The sequence below is a fragment of the Solea solea genome, chromosome 18, assembly GCF_958295425.1.
Source record: "Solea solea chromosome 18, fSolSol10.1, whole genome shotgun sequence".
Classification (NCBI taxonomy): Eukaryota; Metazoa; Chordata; class Actinopteri; order Pleuronectiformes; family Soleidae; genus Solea; species Solea solea.
Genome location: NC_081151.1, coordinates 11,155,531 through 11,177,672, shown reverse-complemented (window position 1 = coordinate 11,177,672; position 22,142 = coordinate 11,155,531). Strand labels below are relative to the sequence as shown.

Genomic DNA, 22,142 nt, shown 5'->3' with positions numbered 1-22,142 from the left:
GACCTGAGTGTGTTGTTGTCTCTGAACCTCACACCTGGAACAGTGTGCTGTAAAGCCTGAGTATTGAGCCATCTCCACACTCAGCTCTCAACCGAGGCATCCCTTTGCACCTTGGTCACCTCTCAACCTGCACAAAATTTCGGGCTGGACTCTTAGGGTGGGTCATGCACCACCAGACTAAGGAAGAGAGCATCTCTCCAAAAGTGGAGGAGAATGAGGACGTCCCCATGACTGCTTCCACTGAAGCCCTGGACGGTCCCTCTGCTGAAACTTTAGGAGCTCAGACATTGCAGGCCTGTGCTACTCTAACCCCCGTCCCCCGCAGCGGATGTGGGTTTCTCTGTCAGTCATGGTGTCTGCTCCTCGCACTGACCCTGCTCCTGCTTTCTCTCCTTGGCAGCTGGGCAGTGGTCCACCTCACCCTGGGCACCCACGGAGGATCGCCTTTTCGGGTCTCTGCCAGTTATGATCAGCGGATCCCACAGGATGACATGGCCACTATCGAGCCCCACTTCACCACCAACTGCACCATGGGTAAGTTGTTATATCCATGTCTGTTCCTCCACAAATGGAGTTGTGTTTCCGCTATGTTTGTCTGTTTGTTTGTGAGCAACACAACTTACAACGTAAAGAATGGATTGTTTATGTTGTGAGTTTATTGGAAAGAAAACTATGTCCAAAATTATTCTCATCACAGCTCAGAATAATGCAAATATTTATATATATATGAAATTTATATACATACTTGGAATCCCTGCTCAATTGTTCAGTTTGTCTTGGAGTGCAAGTGTCTGAATATTGAAATGTTTGCAGACTAAAATGTGTCTCACATGTCTTATAACAGCAGTTACAACATGGAAATTGCACAGCTCCAATCTGTGTTTTCAAATTCATTACACCATGTCGTGGAATGAATGGATGAAAGAATGAATGCACACTCTGCTTGAGACTGAAATAATATGCCTCTCTGTCAACCTTGGAAACTACTGAAATTGGATTAATGTAACTGATTCAATTTCCTCTGTGCTAGATGCAGAAGCACAACAACACGTGTTCAAACATTTTAAGTGTGCAGTACTGAGGAAATGAGGACAAAATCCCCCTTTTTTGTCTGACAGATGTCTGGTGGGCAGAATGGTGCAAAAATGGCATATCAAGCAGATGATGTTTTAATGGGACACATTGTACACATTCTAATATCATCCAAATCTATGTTAATATCCTATGTCTTCATATCTTTAACAGCTTCATTAAAAGTGCATGATAGTGAGTGACTTAGTGACTGAGTGAATTTCAAGCTTTTGGAGAAAAGTTACCCACCTTGTTTACCAGACTGTGCTCGAGACTGCTCAACATAAAAAGGAATAATCAAGTGAAGGATGATGCTCCTCCAGTAGCTGCTTATTATGGACTAAATTAAATCTTAAAACTGGCAGCAGAACTCAAAAAGAGATTTCTACATTGATATGAATGTTGCTTACTAACATACCTCCTTTTTTTTTTATTATGTTAATGGATTTGCATTATGCTTGCACTCCAGCTCAGCACTCTTCAAATCATTAGAAAATATGTTGAGTACATAGTGTAGAATGTTTAAAGAATTCTCTTTGAGACACGGAGCTGTTTTCTCTTTTTTTGCCTCTTTAGTTCAGAGAAAATTAAAAACCACTCCTTGAAAAAGCAACCTTAACTCCAACTGTAGCTGCTAGCATTTATCAAAAACATGGCTGTCACAGTTGTAGACTTTTGTAAGCTTGTTATTATTAATTTATTAGTTGTGGTTTCAGGATACACACGGGGCATAAAAGATTCAGAAAAAGTTTGGCCAAGTCTTTTTGAAGATTCATTGGACATCTGGGAATATTGCCTCGTTGTGTGAACAAGTTTTCAAGAAGTATCGTCTTCTGTTGCCCTGGTTTCTGGACAGAGAGTTTGGGTGGATCACTTGGACAACAGACAGATGACATGTGACAGATGGCCCCAGTCCTGTGCAAAGCTTCTTCAAAGCCCATTTTACGTCATTGCTTGTTTTTCGAGCAGAGTTTAGATTATATATTTTCCTATAATACCATATATAACATCTTTAAAGGAATTGTTCCCAAGGGCCTCTTTGAATTCAGAGACATACACACAGTCCAGCAAACCTAATCTTCTCTACTTTTATCGAGGGTGAGTCTCTTTAAGCTCTGCAACAATGAAATAGCTTTTATGCTCGGTCAACATTGACTGAAGAAGGAACATTGGTTAAATCTTTCAAAAAAGATCTGCTGAGCTTTAGGTCTTGGAATTTGGTTCATGAATATGTTTAGACCTGATGTCAGGAAACAATGCAGGATAGATAATAATGAGTCTCTCACAGCTGGCCAACACTGGCACACTGATAACAAATCAGCAACATCTGAATTCCTCTTTATGTAGGCCTTTTTGGTGCATGTAAATCAATGCATGCCTGAAAAAGAAACTAAACTGCCTGTACATTTCGTATCTCTTCCCTGAACCTTCAACACAGCACAGGACTGAGGGAGTCAGTCACTTCTGTCTGATAAGTGTGCAAAACAAGCATAAAAGCAGCTCACGCACAAACAAATCAGTATCAGTTCCAATGCAGGGTTAATTATTCTCCAGTGTCTTTTCCGTTACTGTTTGGACGGCGCACATTGCTGTTGCTCATGCAAATCCAGACACAGTTGAACAGTGTTTAATTGTTCTCTTGGTTCACTGTGTTCCTCTTGCCAGGCAGCACATAAGCTGGGGCTTGTAGAGAGAAAATGCGGACGTACTGTACTTTCCTCAGGCACCACCTGGGTTCGCAGCACAACACCTACTACTCACATCCCACACCCAAACTAAGCCTTAATCCGTCTCGGCACGCTCATCGTGCAGCCTCACCACATTTCACAGTGTTCTAAACCTCCCCCACTCTCCCCTCCAGCACCTGTCACAAGCCTGGGCTCAAATTACCTCCCTTCTTACCCAGCACAGAACATGAAGACAGGTTGTTCGATTAAGACTCTTAAACTGATTCCCTGGCAAAGATAGTTGTTTGCTTTATTTGTTCCAGTCCCCTGTGCTCAACATTATCTAATTACACCTATTAGTCACCAGCCTTTTGGTACGGATGGTTAAACATCAAACAGATTTATTGGTGACAGATGTTGTAATTTCAGTTTTCTCAGATTGAAATCTGTGAACATGTAATGTTCTGTATTTCTAACTGGGGCAATTGCATAATGATTTCCTGCAGACTGAGAGGAATCTTTCAGGAAAAGCATAATTCAAAAATCAGCTAGTATGATTACCAACTTCATGTGGTGCTTTTTAACTGTTATTTGAGCTCTTGAGATACAATAGTTAAGAGTCGGGTTTTTTATGATTTCGTAAAGTTTGTGTAATCTCTCTCCGATCATATTTGACAATACAATGTCCATTTCTTCTGTCTTTGTTGTTTTCTTGTGCAGAAAGGCAGCGATTACTCAACCCAGTGAAGTGCTCAGAGATATAGTCAATACAGGATAAATAAATGGAGGAGTGTGTGACTTCTTTCTCTATACCCCTCCACTTTAATTAACTCATCAGTCACAGGGCCAACAAGCAATCCAATTTGTTGCCCTGAAAGTGACTTGTGTGGATATATGCCTGTTTTTGAAGCTCATCCTTCCTGACAGGAAGTTAGAATCCCTTCTGCCCAGTATTTCTCTGACGGTTGTGTCGTAGAACCAAATTGGTCAAGTATAGCTGATCTCTCAATGCCATTTTTTTTGTTTCTCCCCTGTAAGTAAACTGATGTGTTAACTGACAAGCTCATTGCCAGATTGTGTCAATCGCGACTTTGTCTATGACAAGGCAGAAGGTCACATTACAAGTTAAAGCAATGTTTATCCAGGGAAGAGCTTACTCAGTATTTATGCTCGTACATTACCCTGCAAACTGTCACATATCCATTTTTACATGTAGCTGAGACAAGGCAGTGGGAAAACCCCATGGGACTTTGAACCAGTGACCTTCCCGTTCTTGGCCCATTTCCCTAACCATTACACCATGGTGCTGCGGGCTCCTAATGGAGCGTCACAGTGAGTCTATACTTTGTGATTAGGTACACAGCAGAGTGAGGGTGTCCCCAGGCCCATCAATCACAGATGGTCCTTTAGACGCAATGAGGGAAATGGGTTTGGACAAAGCTGATGGAGTGAGGAGAGTGTTGGACATGTGGATGGATGTGTGGTGGTGATTTGGAGGGAAAAAGCCTTTCAGTGTCATACCGAGGCTTCCTTTTAAATGCATGGAAGATCTCCAGCATGAGCCTTTAATTGTTTCCAATTTCACCTTGACTGCATGTATAAATTAAAGTCATCTGTGGATTTTTTTTTTTTATGGGATAAAAAGGCAATTATACATAAATATTTGATGTTAAGAGATCCAGTGACACAGTGGCTTGTAAGCGTGAGTGACAATGTGTAACTGGTTCCATTGTTGCCTGTCAAACTTTCATCAAAGGGTTTCATCAAACTGCAGTGTTATTGCAACATCGAAACCATTTATACTTTAAATTATTCTTCCCAAACAAGTCATTGTCTACCTTCACCAAATCCATAATACTTGTGATAGTTTCAGCTGACATTTGAATCCCATGGAGCAGAAGTTAAAATACAACAGGGCCAAAACACTGTGAGTGTTGCTTTATTTCCCATGGGGGGAAAAAAGCATGAATTTACATTCAGCAACACAAGATTTTATTGTCAAAGGTTTGATTGTTTTGATGGTGGAAAATATCCCAATCAAGAAGAATCATTTATCTGTGTGTCTGGAAACAGCTGGAAAGTCCCTTTTCTGTGTTTTGTTTTTTGGCTACTTCATATCGATTTTGCCAACAGATAGAAATTCAAACTGCTTAATGATCCATGACATCTTATCTGTAGGCTGTGTTTTAATCCCTGGTCAAACCATTTTATTCTTGTTCATTTTTTTCCACATTTAACTTCAGTAATAATCTGTAATTGGTCTCTAAAACACTGAATGATTTAGTTTTCTGGTGCTAACCACCCTTGCTTTGTGCACATTTCCTTGTCATAATGTTGAGTGTTTTCTTACATGTGACTTAGACATGATGCAGTCAGTATCAATGAAGCCGTCTTCACAGCGCTCTCTCCTTCAGACAGCGTGTGTTCCTGTGTCTTGAGGTCAGAGCGTTTGCAAAAATAAATAAATAAATGACAGGAGAGGGTTGGGATGTATCAGCTGCAGTGTAGCTATATTTTTTCTTATGTTCCCCCAAGACAACTCTATTTATTGATTTCTCTGTGGAAGTGAAGAGCAACAGATAAAAAAGTGTTTCGCCTGACAAATTACAGACCAAGGGGTTAGACTATAACCATAACCCTGGAGTTAAAAAAAACCCCAAACATGATCATTGCATTTGTGTTTCATTCAATCATTAAGGTATGTGAAAAGGTCTTTTGGAGAAAAAACACGGCTCACTTACCTGCCAGTTTAACTTGGTGTTAATTGGTGTGCAGATCGGTAGATCTGATGGCTCCGGATACTTTTAGATCTATTTAAGACTTGTTGGAGGTCATGCATTGTTAGCCCAATGACAAAGAAAAAAATAAAAGAAAAAAAATCTGCCTCTAGTCAGGCCTCTATCTGGCAGTTCTAAGCTGCAACACGCGGTACATCCAATCTCCTGCCTTAACAATTTTCCCATGCAGCGTCTCCTCTACACTGAGTTTTTAATGCAGACACTTTTCCGACGTAATCCATACAGGCAGTTTGCATGATACACTGAATTAAGACTAAGATTATTGAGGAGGTTGCGTGCATATATGCATATACCATAAGTCACCATAATGAATTACAGACCGCAAAGTACCCATTTTATATTTGCATTTAACATAAAGCGAGGTTAAGCTTAAAGCAACTATAAGCTTCCAAAATAGCAATAGGATCATTAAATGAAAGCTCATGTGTTGTATTAACCAACTACTTCTATGATATTTTCAGTGGATCAGAACATAAATACACTGCAGCTACTTTTCTTAAGTCCCTGCCGTGGTCTTCTGCTGCTGTAGCCCATCTGCTACAAGCTTCAATATATTGTGTATTCAGTTACTTGGGTAAGGCTGGACATTTTCCTCTGACCTCTGAGATATAGGGATGAGTATTAAGATTTAAAAGGTACTACTACTTTTTTGATACTGCCTTAAATCTGGTGTTTTGACAGTACTCTCATTGGTTCTTTGTAGGATAAACAACTAAACAAAATAAGTTAAGGATTAAATAATAAATTAAATAATTAAATAATTAGATATATTTATGTATGAAGGAGGTCTATGCTCAGACTAAATCAATAAATTAATGAATAACATACTTAATTCTGTTTTCTGAATAACCATTTTACTGTTGGAACCATAACTGAGGAATACTATTAACTCATGATTGCATAATTTAAATGACTCACCGTGGGTTCATACCTGGGGTTGGAGGGAGACACAGGAGACATACGAGCTAGGCTGTCGAACATCGTGATGCTTGCTATTGCTTGTTACCGCCTTTTAAAAGCAAAACTCTTATTGCACTGGAGGCGATGATTATTATTCACATCAATTCTGGTGAAATATAATCAGACTTTGGAACATTTAGCTCTTTGCATTGGGATTTGTTTTTCAGACCATTCTTTTTAAAACATAGTATTTACAGTAATAATAGGTGAACAGGTCTCCATAAAGAAAGTGTCCTGTGTGTTTGGTCCTCAAGTGACCTTTGTCCATTTCGTTCAAATAATTCTACAATGTCACAATGTGGCAACCAATCAAAACGTTTTTAAATTATTTAAAATGTGACTCCCTATTTAACATAGCAGAATTTACACCCACTGTGCACATCCATAAAAACAATTATACTGCTTATTCATGCAATTATCAAATCAGCCAATGATGTTGCAGCATTACAATTCATAGAATTATGCACATATAGGTCAGAAGCTTCAGTTATTGTTGTGTTTTTCACTCCATTTTATGCATTAAAAAGGTGTTATTTAAATCCACAGTGTGCAATTAGGATCTCTCAATCAAAACAATTAAAAAAGACCTAGTGTAATGATGTTGGGAAGCGGCAGATTTGAATTGTCTTGTTTGTCTCGTGCTTTATGATGAGCGTCAGAGGAGGATCGCTCAGCAAATGGCAATGAGTACTTTAGTCCATTAGTTGCAAATACACACGATAAAAGGCAAAAGCAAAAGACAACACACTGGCTAACTTGTAGAACTGAATATTTCCTTTCATAGTGGATTCACGCTGGAAGTTATAGCCGTGACAATAAAGCAGATGATGTCATTAAAAGGTAACCAAAAAGAAACAGACCACTAACCTTGAATAGAAATAAATAGAAAATAGACAAAATGTTTTTAGGCTAATATAATGAAGAAATGTTGCATCTTTAAATATGAATTTAAATTAAATGAATGTAAATGGAAGAAAATGTGATCTCAGTGATTTTGACGTGGTTGTTGGTGCCAGACTGGAAGGTGTGAATATTATTGAAACAGTTGAGCTCCTGGGATTTTCACACACAACAGTGATTTTGTTAGACTGAAAAACCAGTGAGCAGCACTTATGTGGATAGAACACTGTGCTAAAGAGAGAAGTCAAAGGAAAATGGTTAGACTAGAAACAGCTGACAAATAGAGGCTTCAGTAACTCTTTTTTTTCTTTCTTTTTTTAAACTGTAATGAACTTTCAGAAATCTCAAAATACTTTGAGGCTGTAACAGCGGGACATGCAGTTTATTCTACTGACTGACGAGAACACACATTTGAAATTGTATTGGATACAGACTCACCATCAATATAGACAGCATAGTCTGATGAATCTGGATTTCTGCTTAGGCTGCAGATGGTAGGCTCAGCATTTAATATCAACAGCTTGAATCTGTTCTTAAAATCCACAAAGATACTGCTGCTGCTGCTGCTGCTGCTGCTGCTGGTGGTGGTGGTGTAATGATTGAGGGAATGTTTTCCTCGCACTCTTTTGGCCCCTAATTATCACTCAATCCTGTGTTTTATAGCACATTTTATTCCAAGTAAAAATTGTTGTTGACCTTGTTCATTCCTTTATGGCCAGTTTACCATATCCACTATAATTTTGTCATGATAGTGCTCTAGGTCACTAGCATTGATCTTTAGTAGCCTCCCCAGTCACAGATGTCCTGTCAACATGGAGCAAACCTAAGGAGATTTTTTTTTTGTCCCAAAGTCTTATGTCTATCAGGGATCAAAAAGTTACACAATATTACCATGTCATTCCAATGTACTGGGTCGGTACTGGAGACAGAAAAGCAACAGAAGAAGTAACTGGATTGAATCCAGAGTAAGGTTACAATAACCAACTGCTGTAAAAGATAAATGTCTGTATGTTGTTGGTATTGAGCATGTAGTAATATCTATCATTCTGTAACAAGGAATAGGCTGTTAAACAGTTAGTTTTTAAATCATTGAATTACACAAAGATTCCCTCAATTGCTTTTATTTTAAAGCCAATATCATGCCAGTGAGTTGTGGTGATGTCTTGCTTTTGATGTAACGCCAGTACCTGCTTCACTGTAATCCAACATCAAGGATAAGCTTCCACTGAGGAATCGAAGCTCTTTGTTCTAATGCTAATGGTTTTAAAGCAAAGGATACAGTCTCACCAACACCTCTCTGCCTGTGGGCCAGATGCTTTGATGTCAAAACCATTCCACATTATTTGTCAGTAACGATGTTTACTTAGACAAGTATAGGTTTGGTCGCACAAGAAGCCTCGAAGGTGAGGAAAGCCACCATGTGATGCTTTTTAAGATACTGGCGTAAGATAATGCACACTGTGAATTCAAGTCTTTTGGAAAGTCCAAGCAAATAACCACACAAACAGTGGATGAAAGAAAAACTGTTGTAAAGAATGATTCCCTCTAGTTTCAGTGTTTATAGTTTGATGGGAAACAAATTTCAGTCTACAATTTGACGTTTAATTTGGAATAATTTGTGTATATTCTTTTTCTCTACAACTTTATGGTGACCCCCATGAATTATCTTGTTGACCCACATTTTGGGAACAGGAGCTGATCTACACCATGTAAGCCTACCTACACCTGCAACCTGAATGTGACTTAAACCAGGTGAACAACACACTGTATCACATTCCCAAACAGACTACTATTACTATGCTGCACCATGTATTTGCTGCTGGCAAGTCACATTCAAACATGAAACAATTTGGATTATATTGTATTGCTAGTAATGAATTCACCACTTTAAAAAATGGCATACTTTTGGTTGTTAAACATACACCGTTTGACTGTAGAATAGAATGTTAAATGCATTTTTATTATTCTCTGCTTCTGCTCATCTCCAGTGTGTGTGCCTCTCGCTCTCTGTGCAGCAGTGAATATGACAGATAGCAACAGTGATCGGGCAGAGCTCTGACCAATCGAGCATGGCCGTGTGCAGTTAATTGAATTTATGAGCAAATACTTCTTGTCCTGTCAACTGTCCAGTGGGAAACTCGGCTACATTCATCTTTAGCGTCCCAGCGACTGTAAATCTCCTTGTATATCTCCAGATTCATCTTTCGCTGTGGTGCCAGTGATATGACACATCCCTCGCTTGGGCCCCTAGAGTTTTTCCTCAAATAACATAATCCTCATTACAGTGTATGGGATTACAGAACACAGTAATGAATAAGTAGAATGTGATAAATAGGTGTGTCCTTTTTCTTGTCCGTTTTTTTTGCTTGTACACGCCAAGCACGAGCAAATCGTTTTTTTTGGGGGGACATCTGTGGCCGTGTTAATAGCAGTGCCCTCTCATGACTTTTCCAAAGACATGTCTGTCTCTATTCAAATGCACCAGCGATCTTCACCAAACCATAGCAAAAGATTCAAGTCAAACAGTGCGGCAAACTACTTTTACATAATCGTGTTATGCCAGAGTGAGACACCTCCATCAGTAGAATCTGATAACTTAACATGGATGACGCGGTTATGCAAAAATCACACGAGTGATAAATGGATTTATACTAAACCAAACACACATTCCATTGTTCCTCTTAATACACCAAAACCATGATACCTCTGAGCTATTAGGGATTTCAGTGACCACACAGTTTGGTATGACCTTTGTTGTACCTCTGAACCTCTTTCCTTGGCTTTTATGTTAATAATTAACCTCACCAGTTGATGTCCTCCATAATAATTTTGTCATGGATTCCAGAAATGTATTAGATGTATTACAGTGTTTGTAGGCAACACAAATAAGAAAAACATCTACTTGTTTTAGTGAATATTTTGGCTGTTCATTCTCTCTTTCTATTTCATTTTATTTATTAGTTTGTTTTCCCCGTTGATCTTGTTAAGTGTCCCCTGATTTGCACCCTGTGAACAGATGGCATAAATGAAAGTTAAAATTAGGGCAATTTGGCAGATTGGTAATCTCAAAAGTGAGACTTTCCTAAGAGAAAGTGCATCTTTAAAACATGTGCAACTGATGTGAGGGAGTATTTAACCTTAAAATATGCAAGATTTGATGAGTTTGCCTTTGCATAAAATGTATTATATTGCTTCTTAAGAAAGGATCACAAGATCCACATTGAACTTTTATTTAACACTAACATTGTGCATGTTACTAAGATGTATTCTGTTTCAGTCTATAATGGATGAATTATGCAATGGTGACCAGGTCCTAAAGTTTACAGGCAACATGTCTTGTTAGACATAACTTCAGCACGTAGCAGGAACGTCTAACAAGTGTCATGTATAATTAACCTTGGGCTTGTATTTCTCCACTTACTGAATGTCACTTGCTGTAAACACTTGCTTATACAGCATATATTAGCAGCACTTTGGTGTTGTAAGTGACTTTTATCTAGCTATTTCTTGATAGTTTTCCAGTTTGTCACTGAAGTTATCGGAGGTTAATGCTGGTAACCTGTACATTATGTTGTAAAATATGTCAGGCTCTTATTTTTTTTTTCAATCTTTTCTGACATTTAGACTAAATCAACAAGGGGAGGAAGAGTATTAAACCACAGCATGTCTGAGTCATTGCCTTTTCCTATTTCTCTAGCTTTGTAATAGAAGATCAATGTCAGTGTAGACCTTCAAATCTGGATTTAAAAACCCAATGGACCTTGAGAAAGACATCATTATAGAGTGAAACCTATTTGTCATAAAACCTTACAAAGCTGAAAGGCAGTGTAGTGATGAGAGAATAAATCAGAATTCCATCACAATATAGTATTGCCTTGCTTAAGAGACTAGTTTCAATGTATGAAGCATTTATTTTAACACAGCATCTTTGTTAGTATCTAAAATAGCTTGGCTTAGTTGTTGTGTGGAGGTTGTCCTTCACAGTTTTGTGTGGTGGCTTTTTTTTCTTCTTTTATAGTGTATTTCCACCGGCACGGCACGGTTAAGGTTGCATCTCCACTACAAAAAGAGTCATCACCGCACAGCTGCGTGAAACTGTGGTGACTTCGTTTTATACGTGACACACACACACGAGTGACTAGTGACTTTACACCAGACTTCTGTAGTTGTTGGAGATTAATCCACATTTTTAGGATTGTTAAGTAGTTTTAACTAATATACAGTTCAGCACTGTTCGGCTTGATTTCTGTCTCCAGAGCACAGACTCCTACTCCACAGACTACAGCGGCAGGGTCTATGATGCCACTCGTGATCACCGGTGCTATCCCTAAATACAAATATAGAGATTTCCCTGGTAGTTGTTGGAGATTAACCCAAGTTTTTAGGATTGTTAAGTAGTCTTAACTGATCTACAGTTTGGCACTGTTCAGCTTGATTTTTTTGTGTCGGACATCTCTTCCTGTGACTTCACTCTGGCCAGTCAGTGGCGGACAGTCTGACCAATCATCGCATAGTACGCTTTTGAACCTCGCCGGGGCAGGTACTGTGAATATTTACTTTAAAAAACTGTCTGGTTTAGAGGTAAATTTGTCACGCCAACATGTTGTGGTGGGAAATAACTCCAAGTTTATTTGTCATTGCAAATATTGTTGTTATTGAAATTGAAAGCTCTTCACTTTTACACTAGGGCCTTGTTCACACTGTCGGAGAAAAAACTGCCCAGCCCAATGTTATCCAAAAAGTCTATTTGTTCCCCCTTCCATGTTTGAAAACCATGTCACAAACATGCACACCAAACCCTTTCAGACCTGGGATAAATATCCGCCCTGAACAGGTCTGAATGCTTCCAGTCAATCCTGAATGTATCCTCAGATCTGATCACCAAAAACACGTATGGAGGTGGCCACATGCATGAGCACGGATTAGAGAGCACGTCCTTAATTGACCTGCTCTTAGCAGTCACAGGAAATGTTTCCCTAATGAACGATCATGCGTTTATCTGCAGCCACTGCCACAGTATTAACACGATCGGCATATGATTTTTTTCTAATGGTTAAAATCTTATTTTGTTGATTCACTTAGTTTATCCTGACTTTTTTCTCACGCACACACGAACACACACTGACAGCAGACACATGTAACTTCAGACTCATTAAAAACATGATTTTGTTCAAAAAAAAAAAAAACACACAATGTCAGTGTGTGTTTGCTGTGGAAATCAAGATCTGATTTCATCTGGTCACAGGAAACACATTAAGGAGGCATTTTAATGCCAGGGGTCAACAGTCGTACTAAGTGCTCTCCACATGGGATCTGATCACTGAGGATGGATCTTAATACCAGGTGTGGATGGGGCCTAAGTCCCAGAGGAGACAAAAAGCTTTGCGCTGATTCGACAAGAGGGTTACAAAAAAGGGTACCAGTGAAGCAATGTATAATTTCAATACTTGACTAAACTGAAGATTTGCAGCTGGATCAGCAAACAACCTGGAAAAAGTGGTTTAGGTGTTTAGTTACCAGCTACTGTGTCCTCCTTGGTCACTTGTCCAGTTCCTCACTACTCATACATCATTCCCCTTTGAGATAAACCCACCCTCTGAGCATACAAAACTCATATACTCCCAAAGGCAATCCATCCCACACTGACTTACCCCTTTTCACCGTCTGACAAGTGTGATTTAGGAACTGTGTAGACCAGGAGGGCAGCGGCCATGTCTGGCTGTTGTTACCTGCTCCGGTAAGCTTTAAAGTTCACTGACAAAACTCCTTAGATACATTTTAGGTCACTGTCATCAAACAAAGATAAATCGATGAATTTACATACCTTGCCCAAAGGTTTCAGTGCACTCTAACTTTTTCTTTCTTGACAAATTGTTCTGCTTGGGGTGTCAATATTACACCAAGAGGAAGCCACTGAGCACAGACAATGCATAATGCATATGCTGAGCATGACGTCATGCACATAGCAAGACCACATTCTTGGTCATAAAACAACAAGCCTCTGCTTCATCTTATTTGAATAAAATGGTATAATTCATTTCTGTGTGTGTCTTGTGTAAAGACTGACTCGTGCCAGAGGGAAGTTTCATGCATATGAGCATGTGTACTGTTCTTTCTTTACTTTGTAAAGAGTCCTGTAAGAATAATCATAATGTGCCGTCCAGAGCACTGAAAAATTCGTTATAAAAATCATTTACTACAGAAATGCATTGCATTCACTTGAAAAAAAAATTTGGTTTGTTTTTCTGAGCAATTATTTCTGTTTTTCTGAGTAATTTATTTTTTGGTCTGTTTTTCGGAGTAATTTATTTTTTGGTCTGTTTTTTGGAGTAATTTATTTGTTTCTGTTTTACAGAGTATTTTTTTTTCATGGTTTGTTTTTCGGGAATAATTATTTTCTGATTTACTGAATAATTTTTTTTCTGAGTTTAGAGAACATTTGAAACAATAAACGCATTCATTCCTTTATTGAGAGTTTGTTTTATAACAACATGGACTTGTTTAGTTTAATCAAGTTTTACTTTGATCTGGGTTTAAGACACTGGGAGATTGTCCTGTCCTTAAGTCACATAGATGTTATTATTAGTTTGTTGACTTTACGCAGGCACCTGAGGACTTTGCGGTTGTTCAGAAGGAAAGCCCCTTCAGATCTGCTAGACATCAGCAATGTTTCTCCAGGATCAGTTGGACAGATATGGTATGCTCCATAGATATGATGATGCATTTGAAATGCATTCAGGCTGGCTACTCAGTGACTCAAAAGACTGCTGATTGGAGGTTCTTGCGAGAGTTCTCGAAAAACAGAAAAAAATTACTCTGAAAGACAGGAAAACATTAGACAGAAAAACACGAACAAAAAAAAAATAATAATAATTACTGTAATTGACCCAGTGTTATATGTTTTCAAAGAATCTGAACTGGCTTACTTACTGATATTTCTGTAGCCATTAAGGCCCTGCTACAATAGTACACTGTGGGAAGTCCTTGACTAATCTGTTTTCATCCAATAAAATATGCCACTCACCACGTTCTTATCCATAGAGTTGACTCAACCTAAAGGTTTCTCAACCACAGAAGGAAATCAAAGAAGTGACATCTTCTGCAAATAGCTATGGATACACAGTGATCTCTATGCAAAGACCACACAAGATTGGCACTAACTACTGTAGTGGAAATACTGAAATCTTCTATGTTACTCATGAATGTTAGCTTTATATATTGCATATTTTCCTGAGCTGGAAATAAATGTGACTTTTGCTTTACTTACAACTGACAAATGTCATTACCTAACACATATTTAATTGCATCTATTAAACCCACACAGATTTCTCCATGAAAACGATTATTTACTGGCTGATTTTAAATTGTATTTGCATCAAGCCCACTAAAGCATGCAGTAGTATAAACAAATGGTGTTGTTAAGTGCCTTAATTTAACAATAATAGTAGCTCAAATGAGGTGAGACGGGGTATTTCCATCCACTTGTTTTGGGTTGCCTGGTCCTGGTGTTTGTTTGGAGCCTTAATGCAACAGCAACATAAAGACAGGGTGTGATGTTGCTAATTACGGGTGTTTGACACTTTTCATTTTCTTCTCTTTCCTTCGTTTACAGTATATTCAGGTTTTTGTTGCCATACTGCTGTGAGTTTGTGACCGAGTTCAAGGTTGAGGGAAGTGTGATGATCGTGTCACACAGAGAATCATACTGACTGAAAAGCGGTAGATTTGCAAATGTTTTGGGGAGTTTTGTCGGTGTTGCTGTTATTACGTTGCCTTTGTTGAGTATTTGTGAATAGAAACAATGCAACGTTATTTCTACGCTGCGTCCTTCATCTGAAAACAGGCTCTGTCAAACACTTCTATCAGACCTCGCCATCTGACTGAGTGAGCGTTTGTATGCGTACACTGCTTTTTTGAGCAGTCGAATTCACTCCTGACACTTTGTGGATGCTTCTTTGTGCTTTCAGTCATACGCCAACCTGTTGGCAGCCATTTCGCTTTACTAGCACAATGTTGCAGCGCTGGAATGTTGCTGGAAATGGAGATCTAAACACTGCCATATTTAGAAACACACAAAGAGTTGACAATGATTTAAATGGATATATGGTTTCTATTTAAAAGCTATGCTCCACAATTTTACAATGAGTGTAGTTTTACTACATATCCAGTCAGCTCAGCTAACATGCCTCTCCCATCATGGACTCCAAATTTATGAGACTGCCGACTACAAGTGCATCTGAATGGGACCAAATCTGCATAAAGCAGATGAAGGGCAAACTCAACAGTAAGCAGAGTGCGGGAAAACCAAGATTTCCATCAGCAGACAGTTTCAACCTCGTTTCTCTTTTGTTCTCTTTGACTGAGATCAGCGTCTAATGATGAGGGTGGAGGTTACAACCTGCAGATATCACCTCTTCGATTTGCATAGGTATGCAAATGACCCCGGTTCCAGATGAGTTGATGAGATCAGCCATATAAAATTGTTCTGCCTTTGTGTGTGCGTGTGCGTGTGTGTGTGTGTGCCTTCTACAGTATCTAGGTCATTGTTTTTGCTGCTTGTGTTTCCTGTCTGATGGATATGTACTGCATTCATGCCCAGATGCTTATGCAGCGTGGGCGAAGTTATTTATGATGCTACAGGCAGTCTGTGAATACCATACAAGGTTTATAGTCAGAGGTTATATTAGTTTTTGTCATTGACTGATGTACTTTCATATTGTGTCTGTATATTTTCTATCTACTGTAGGTAAGTCATTTTTTTCCCCTGGACTGCTGATTTGTTCTCGCTGTCTCAAATATAAATCAATTATCTAATTGGTAAACTTGGACCATTATCAGAATTTATTTTCCCTCAAAAGTGTTTTTTGTTGTTGTTTTGACATTCTCAAATCTCTAACTGCGTGGTGGGAATTTCAAGTTTGGTTTCATGTGCTTTTATTTTTGTGTAAAGGAATACATAGTATTTAATCTTTTTTTTCCGTCCCTCCCTCCTCCCTCTTCTTTCATCCGTCATCTCAGCAGCCTCCTCACCCGGCCCAAACATCACACTGGAGAGTCAGTACCACTGTCAGCAGGGGCCCGGGATCCCCGTTGACAAACTCTGTGACTTCAACACAGACTGTCCACTCGGCGATGATGAAGGCGAACTATGTCGTGAGTACACGTTTACTAATTAACAGGAGGAAAGCGGAGTGTGTCAGCTGTTCATTCTGCTTTTACTTATCGATCAGAACAGTGCAGTTGGGAAAGTTGGTCAACCTTTATGTTTCATCTTTAATGGAGCTTAATATCCTCCCCAATAGAGCAACAACTGAGTGTGCTTTCCTAACATAGGCTGGGGGGAAAGCAGAAAAAGGGCAGCACGGTTACAGCATGCCTGGCTAACATTTCTCACTCTTGACATGTTCCATGGTTGCTGTTTCTAACTCTTTGCACATTTGTTTTCTGCTGTTCATGAAACCTAGGAGATGTATGCTTACATCCTATCATAAGTGAAGTCCCTATAGGCCTCGCTCTGTGTGTGCATGGTGATTTATCTAATTTTAGCGCTAGACCTGCATGCTACCATTCTACATTGTTGTTGCTTTCATCTTGAGCGCCGCTGTTGTTAGATTTCTGAGTTTTTCCACGCATGTCAAACTGCAGAAGTGATTTGGTTTTGCCCACACTGCAGGTCAGCCTCCTGTGGCTGGCTATTAAAATGATGACTGCTCTCCTGTGCTCATAGATTTGTTAACTATGAGAGCAGAGAGATAGCGAGAGGATGGAAATCTTGCGGGTGTTACTGCAAGAAGCCATAAGTGCTAGTTGGCCTGAGAACATAACTGAAGAGTACAATCTTTGTTAGAATGCAATAAGTGTGTGCATGGTACATGTTTTTAGATAATTACGGGCATATAAATACCAGGCGCAAGTCTATAAATTCCTGTCACTATAGTTTGGGCATTTAAGTAATAATAATCAATAAGTAATTGATACATTTAGTTTTTAATAGATTTGTGTCATTGTTTATGTTATTATCCTCTTGTTTGGTCTTCATGGACAGAAAAGTATTAAATCTGAGTTAGAGTGGCAGAGCAGATTTGTGTTTATAAGCAGCTGTGCAGATCAGAGAGATGATCAGATGCTTCTGGAGTCTTGAAAGGAGTTTTGTGGAGTAAATAACAATGCAACACAAGAAAGATGTCCCACGTTTACTGTATCAAACTCTGTTTGAGGCGCAGAAACGTCCCTCATCTGTCACATCTAGTTTAAATGTACTAATTAGATGTGTGAGGTCAAAAAGACAACTTTTTGTGTGTACAGGAGTAGTGCAGGGGTGGTTTTCTTATATGCACTGTATAAATGTCACCAGAAAAAACAAGATCTAAACACAGATATGCTGATCTGTTAGACTTAATGAGCAGAGTGTGCACTTATTTCACTGTGGTTTAAATATAACTGACATTTGTTTGTATTTAAAAAAAAAAAGCACTATACAGTTGTACAGCTGCACAAACTTTAGGAGTCCAAACTGAACATTTTAGCTTGAAGACGATCAATAAATCACAAAGTACACTTGGGTACATTAGTAGCCTCATTTGGCAGCCATTGAAAGTACAATCTGTTATATGCATTGTCAAGTGTAACATTCATACAGATATTTAATCCTGTTTTTAAGCACCGTCACGAGACCAGTGTTTATGGATTTACAATAGCAACAAGCAGCTTGGAAAGTGTGGTCTATTACTTGAGAGAGACCTTATGGATTGATGTTGTTGTGAACGGTGGACCTGTGGGTCTACCCTCTATTCTACACTCTGTCCACATAATGTTAAAAGTGCACAGTAGCGTGAAGGCCAGATGTCATTTGCTTTGCATCAAGCGCCTCTCGTTTCCTCTCCACCAACTCCATAGATATAAATAACCTTTTTTTTTTTCTTTTTTTTTTTTAAGAGAATGAATGATCGTCCATTCATTAGACCACCCTGACATTTTGACATTTTTCTTTCCCTCACATGCACATGCCTGTGCACCTCATGCTTTGTATTTATTCCATTTATATATGCATCACTCATCACAATTACCCCCTGCTACCCAAATCACACAGTGTTCCTTTCTGATAACATATTCTCTGTGATCTTTCCACAAGTTATCTTCATCCGATTTGATCTATTTAAATCCTTTATGAGCTGTTCCATGGCTCATTAACAGGAAAAAGCAGGACGACCAAACTTTGCTTGTGTCAGTCACAAAGATTCCTGACTTATAAAGAAAATAGAGTCCCTGTGAATCTATCTCACCATCTTTCCACTGCATCATTATGCATCAACACATCCTTCACAGCTTCCTCTGGTTAATCTCGGTCAGTCTTAAATAGCTGAAATCAGTGACTCCACACTTTCCGCCACTTTCGTTTCCCTGCAACTACACACGAATGCTGCTTCGCATCAAAGCATCAGCCAAGTAGGAATGAAAATCTCTCCTTTTTTTTCCCCCTTGGCATCTTATCTAATGATAAAATCTCACATACACACTGAGGCCAATGTTTTAATTTTTTACTGATTTTTGCTCACACAGAAACGTATCTTTACAAAATAAATAGGGCCAATATGCTTGGTAAGTGAACGTGGAGGCTGCATGAACCAGCAGTTGGGAAACATTTGTTAATGATGTAAAGTCGACACCATCCAGGACATGGTGTCTGTCCTCCAAGATCTCCTGGTGGAGGTTGCAGAGCTCCTAAAACTCTGTCTGTCCCTCCGGATTTCTGTTGTGGCATCCAAGTGTGCGCTGCGTAGGCTGAAGACCTGGCTGCACAGCACCATGACACAGGAATGGCTCACTTACTTGGCAGTAATGACCGCTCACAGTGACATACTGGAAAGGATCAATCTTCACACCCTTATAAACACCTTTATCAGTAGAACAACCAAGAAAAGAAATGCTGCAACAGCCAGCAAATGCCTGTTTTTTTTTCTGTTTGGCATCATTTTTTGTTCTACACTATTTTTCTCATTCAAGGCTACTGCAAATGTTTGAATTTAATATTGAAAAGAAAGTGTTTGAATAAAAATATCTCTTGGTCTGACCATTTGAATCTCACTGTACATATTGTTAATATTAGTATTGTAGGATTAAGCCTTTGAGCTTTAATGTGGGCAAAAGCAAATAAATTCTGGAAACAGGATTCATTTCAATGTTATCGTTATTGAATTTGACCAATGAATGGTGCTTTATTACATCTTTATGACTTTGCAATGGTAAAGAAATGTATTTTTGACACAGCATAATGTACGTATGTATCTCATTACATGAACCTTACAGTCTTGTGTTTATTGACAGTTACATTTTGTAAAGATGTCATGATGACACAAGTGACTAACACTCCAATCAGTATTCATTAGGATTAAGTAAAGTTCAATTCGCTTTGCATAAACTAGAAATGATTCTGTTTTGCCAAACTTATTCCCACCTCATGAAATATGACTGCTATCAGCTGAATCCATTTGGCTGACAGAACTAGACTAATAGCAAACAGGGAAGAATAATGAGAAGAAAAAGGCCCAGAGAGTGATACAGCTACGCAGAGCTAATGTGTACAGATATGTATGAAGTGGCATCATCACTGAATTCTCTATTCATTTCCTGAGCAGTTATCTTATTTTGTGACAATGAATCTGTGCATGCAGAGCATCAAAGGGACACTAACTGGATTACGTAACAACACGAGTGACTCATAAAAACACAGGACACAGGAACACAAAATTCACATATTATTCCATGAAATGCAAAGATGCATTTATTTGTTTGAGGAAATAAACATTTCTGGGAAACGGTTGTTTGACTTCTATAAAGATAAAATACACACAGTAATGATTTTCCAGATAATTCGGCCTTTTACATGCCTTTTATACAATAAAAAAAAAAAATCTTAAACGTGTGTCATTGAGGAAGGAAGTATTTTTCTTGCCTTTGTGCCTGTTGTGTATCTGTGATCTGTGCTCTGGCCATTTTTGTTCCATTATCTGAATGATGCCATTTTCAAAAAGCACACTGCTATCACTGCACTTAAAGATTCTTGTAGGTAATGGTCACTCATAAACGGTAGCTCAAGATAAAAGGAACATAAAGCAAACTTAAGGTGAAAACTTTCAAACACTGGAATGAAAGCCAAAGCTCACACCTCCTCAGTGTTTTCACAATCAATTATCAACAGGTTTTAACTCTGAAATAACTTTGAAACAAGAAACAAAGTAGGAATACTCTGATTAGAGTACTGCAGACTGCTGTCAGTAGTAGCCCTGAATTTACAAGAGCACAGGGGTGCCTTCAAGTCATCTATTATTTAATTGATTCATATGACAAACATTTTCCAGTGTTGCCTTTTCACCTACTTTGAATGATCCAGTAATTCACATTCAAACCTTCCCTCTTTTCTCTGCTTCTACTGTCTCATACTGTAGTGAGACCTGTCAGGCTTTTCTCATCTTCTGCCTCTGCTGGAACAGCCTTATCTCAATGTAGCTCAGTATTACAATATAACCGGTACATTGAGTCCTGTGAGCCTGCATGCCTCTCCCCCCTCTTTACCTTCACCGTCACTCAGCTCATTGATTGATGCTCACCCCGTGAGGCAGTCAGAGGCAGTTTGACAGTCAGTGTTCACTCCACTCTCAGCCCCCACCACTATCATGTCTGCCCATTCATTATTTGTCCCCCTTTCTTCATCGTCCTCTCCTGTCCTCCCTTAATATATTATCTCTCCTGTCTCTCTCCAGGTCGCTTTCTCAACGGCAGCTACTGCTCTTTTGAAGAAGGCGAGTGCAGTTGGCAGTCAATAACGGGTCGTGGTCTTTCCTGGAGGAGAGTCCAGTCTCCAGCCAAGGCTTCCAGACAGAGCTGCCCATCATCAGGTCTCTATTTAATATGAGTTGAATTGACGTTTTATACCAGTAATCAGTATGTTTGCTTTGTGAATGCAGAAAGAAAATAAGAACCTCTGATCATTGTTAAGATCTGCAACCCCGGGTGTCAAAGTCCTACATTATAGCATTGTACAGTACTATTATATATGGAGCATGTGGGAGTGGCAGTTGCTGGACTTTGAAACAGGGGAAGCTCATCTCTGGCCCAGTTATATTTATACATCCATTCTGCCTTCCACTCCTCCTCCAATCATCATGCATCAGCCCAGCATCCATGCTGGGCTGGGCATGCTGGGCATGCTTCCCCCACACTGCTCCATTGACTCCCAGAGACACTGAGCTTCCTGGAAGTGATGATTTTGCTGCATTTATCCAGTCATTCACCACAGTGAAGAAAAAAACAAAACAAAACAAACCCTATTCTGTGCCGTCTCATAGCGACCTATTGAAGCTGAGCTTCCACTGGTTTTCATGTGCCGTGCTGCTACGGGAATGTATGAGAAGAAAATGGCATCGGACAATCTGTGACAGCTGATTCTGAATGAACTAATCATGTAGTTGATCATGTTCTCACCAGTGTTGTTTTTGACATTCTAGATTTAGTCTTAGTTTTAGTCTTTTGGACTAAAATGCTTATTAGTTTTAGTCACATTTTAGTCATTTCTATATGTGATAGTTTTAGTCCAGTTTTAGTCAGTTTCAGTAAAAAAATAAGTATTGCAGAAACCTTTAATCTCCATATTTCACAATTGTTTTCATGAATTGATGCCTATTTCATCATACAAGAGTGTCACACATAATGACGTTTCCTCCACCAGTGGTGCGCCATGACCGACTCT

The 22,142-nt window shown here is 39.1% G+C and overlaps 1 protein-coding gene across 4 annotated transcripts in view; it reads left to right on the top strand.

Moving 5' to 3' along the window:
• The window catches only part of alk (ALK receptor tyrosine kinase), a 350,840-nt gene that overhangs the window by 276,222 nt on the left and 52,476 nt on the right, over positions 1-22,142 (top strand). For 3 of the 4 annotated variants that reach the window (XM_058615376.1, XM_058615375.1, XM_058615377.1), the window contains exons 5-7: positions 401-534; positions 16,415-16,549; positions 21,157-21,291. In XM_058615376.1, the coding sequence (XP_058471359.1) occupies positions 401-534; positions 16,415-16,549; positions 21,157-21,291 (404 nt within the window). The remainder of the gene's footprint in view (positions 1-400; positions 535-16,414; positions 16,550-21,156; positions 21,292-22,142) is intronic. The other variant, XM_058615374.1, reaches the window with a different exon arrangement.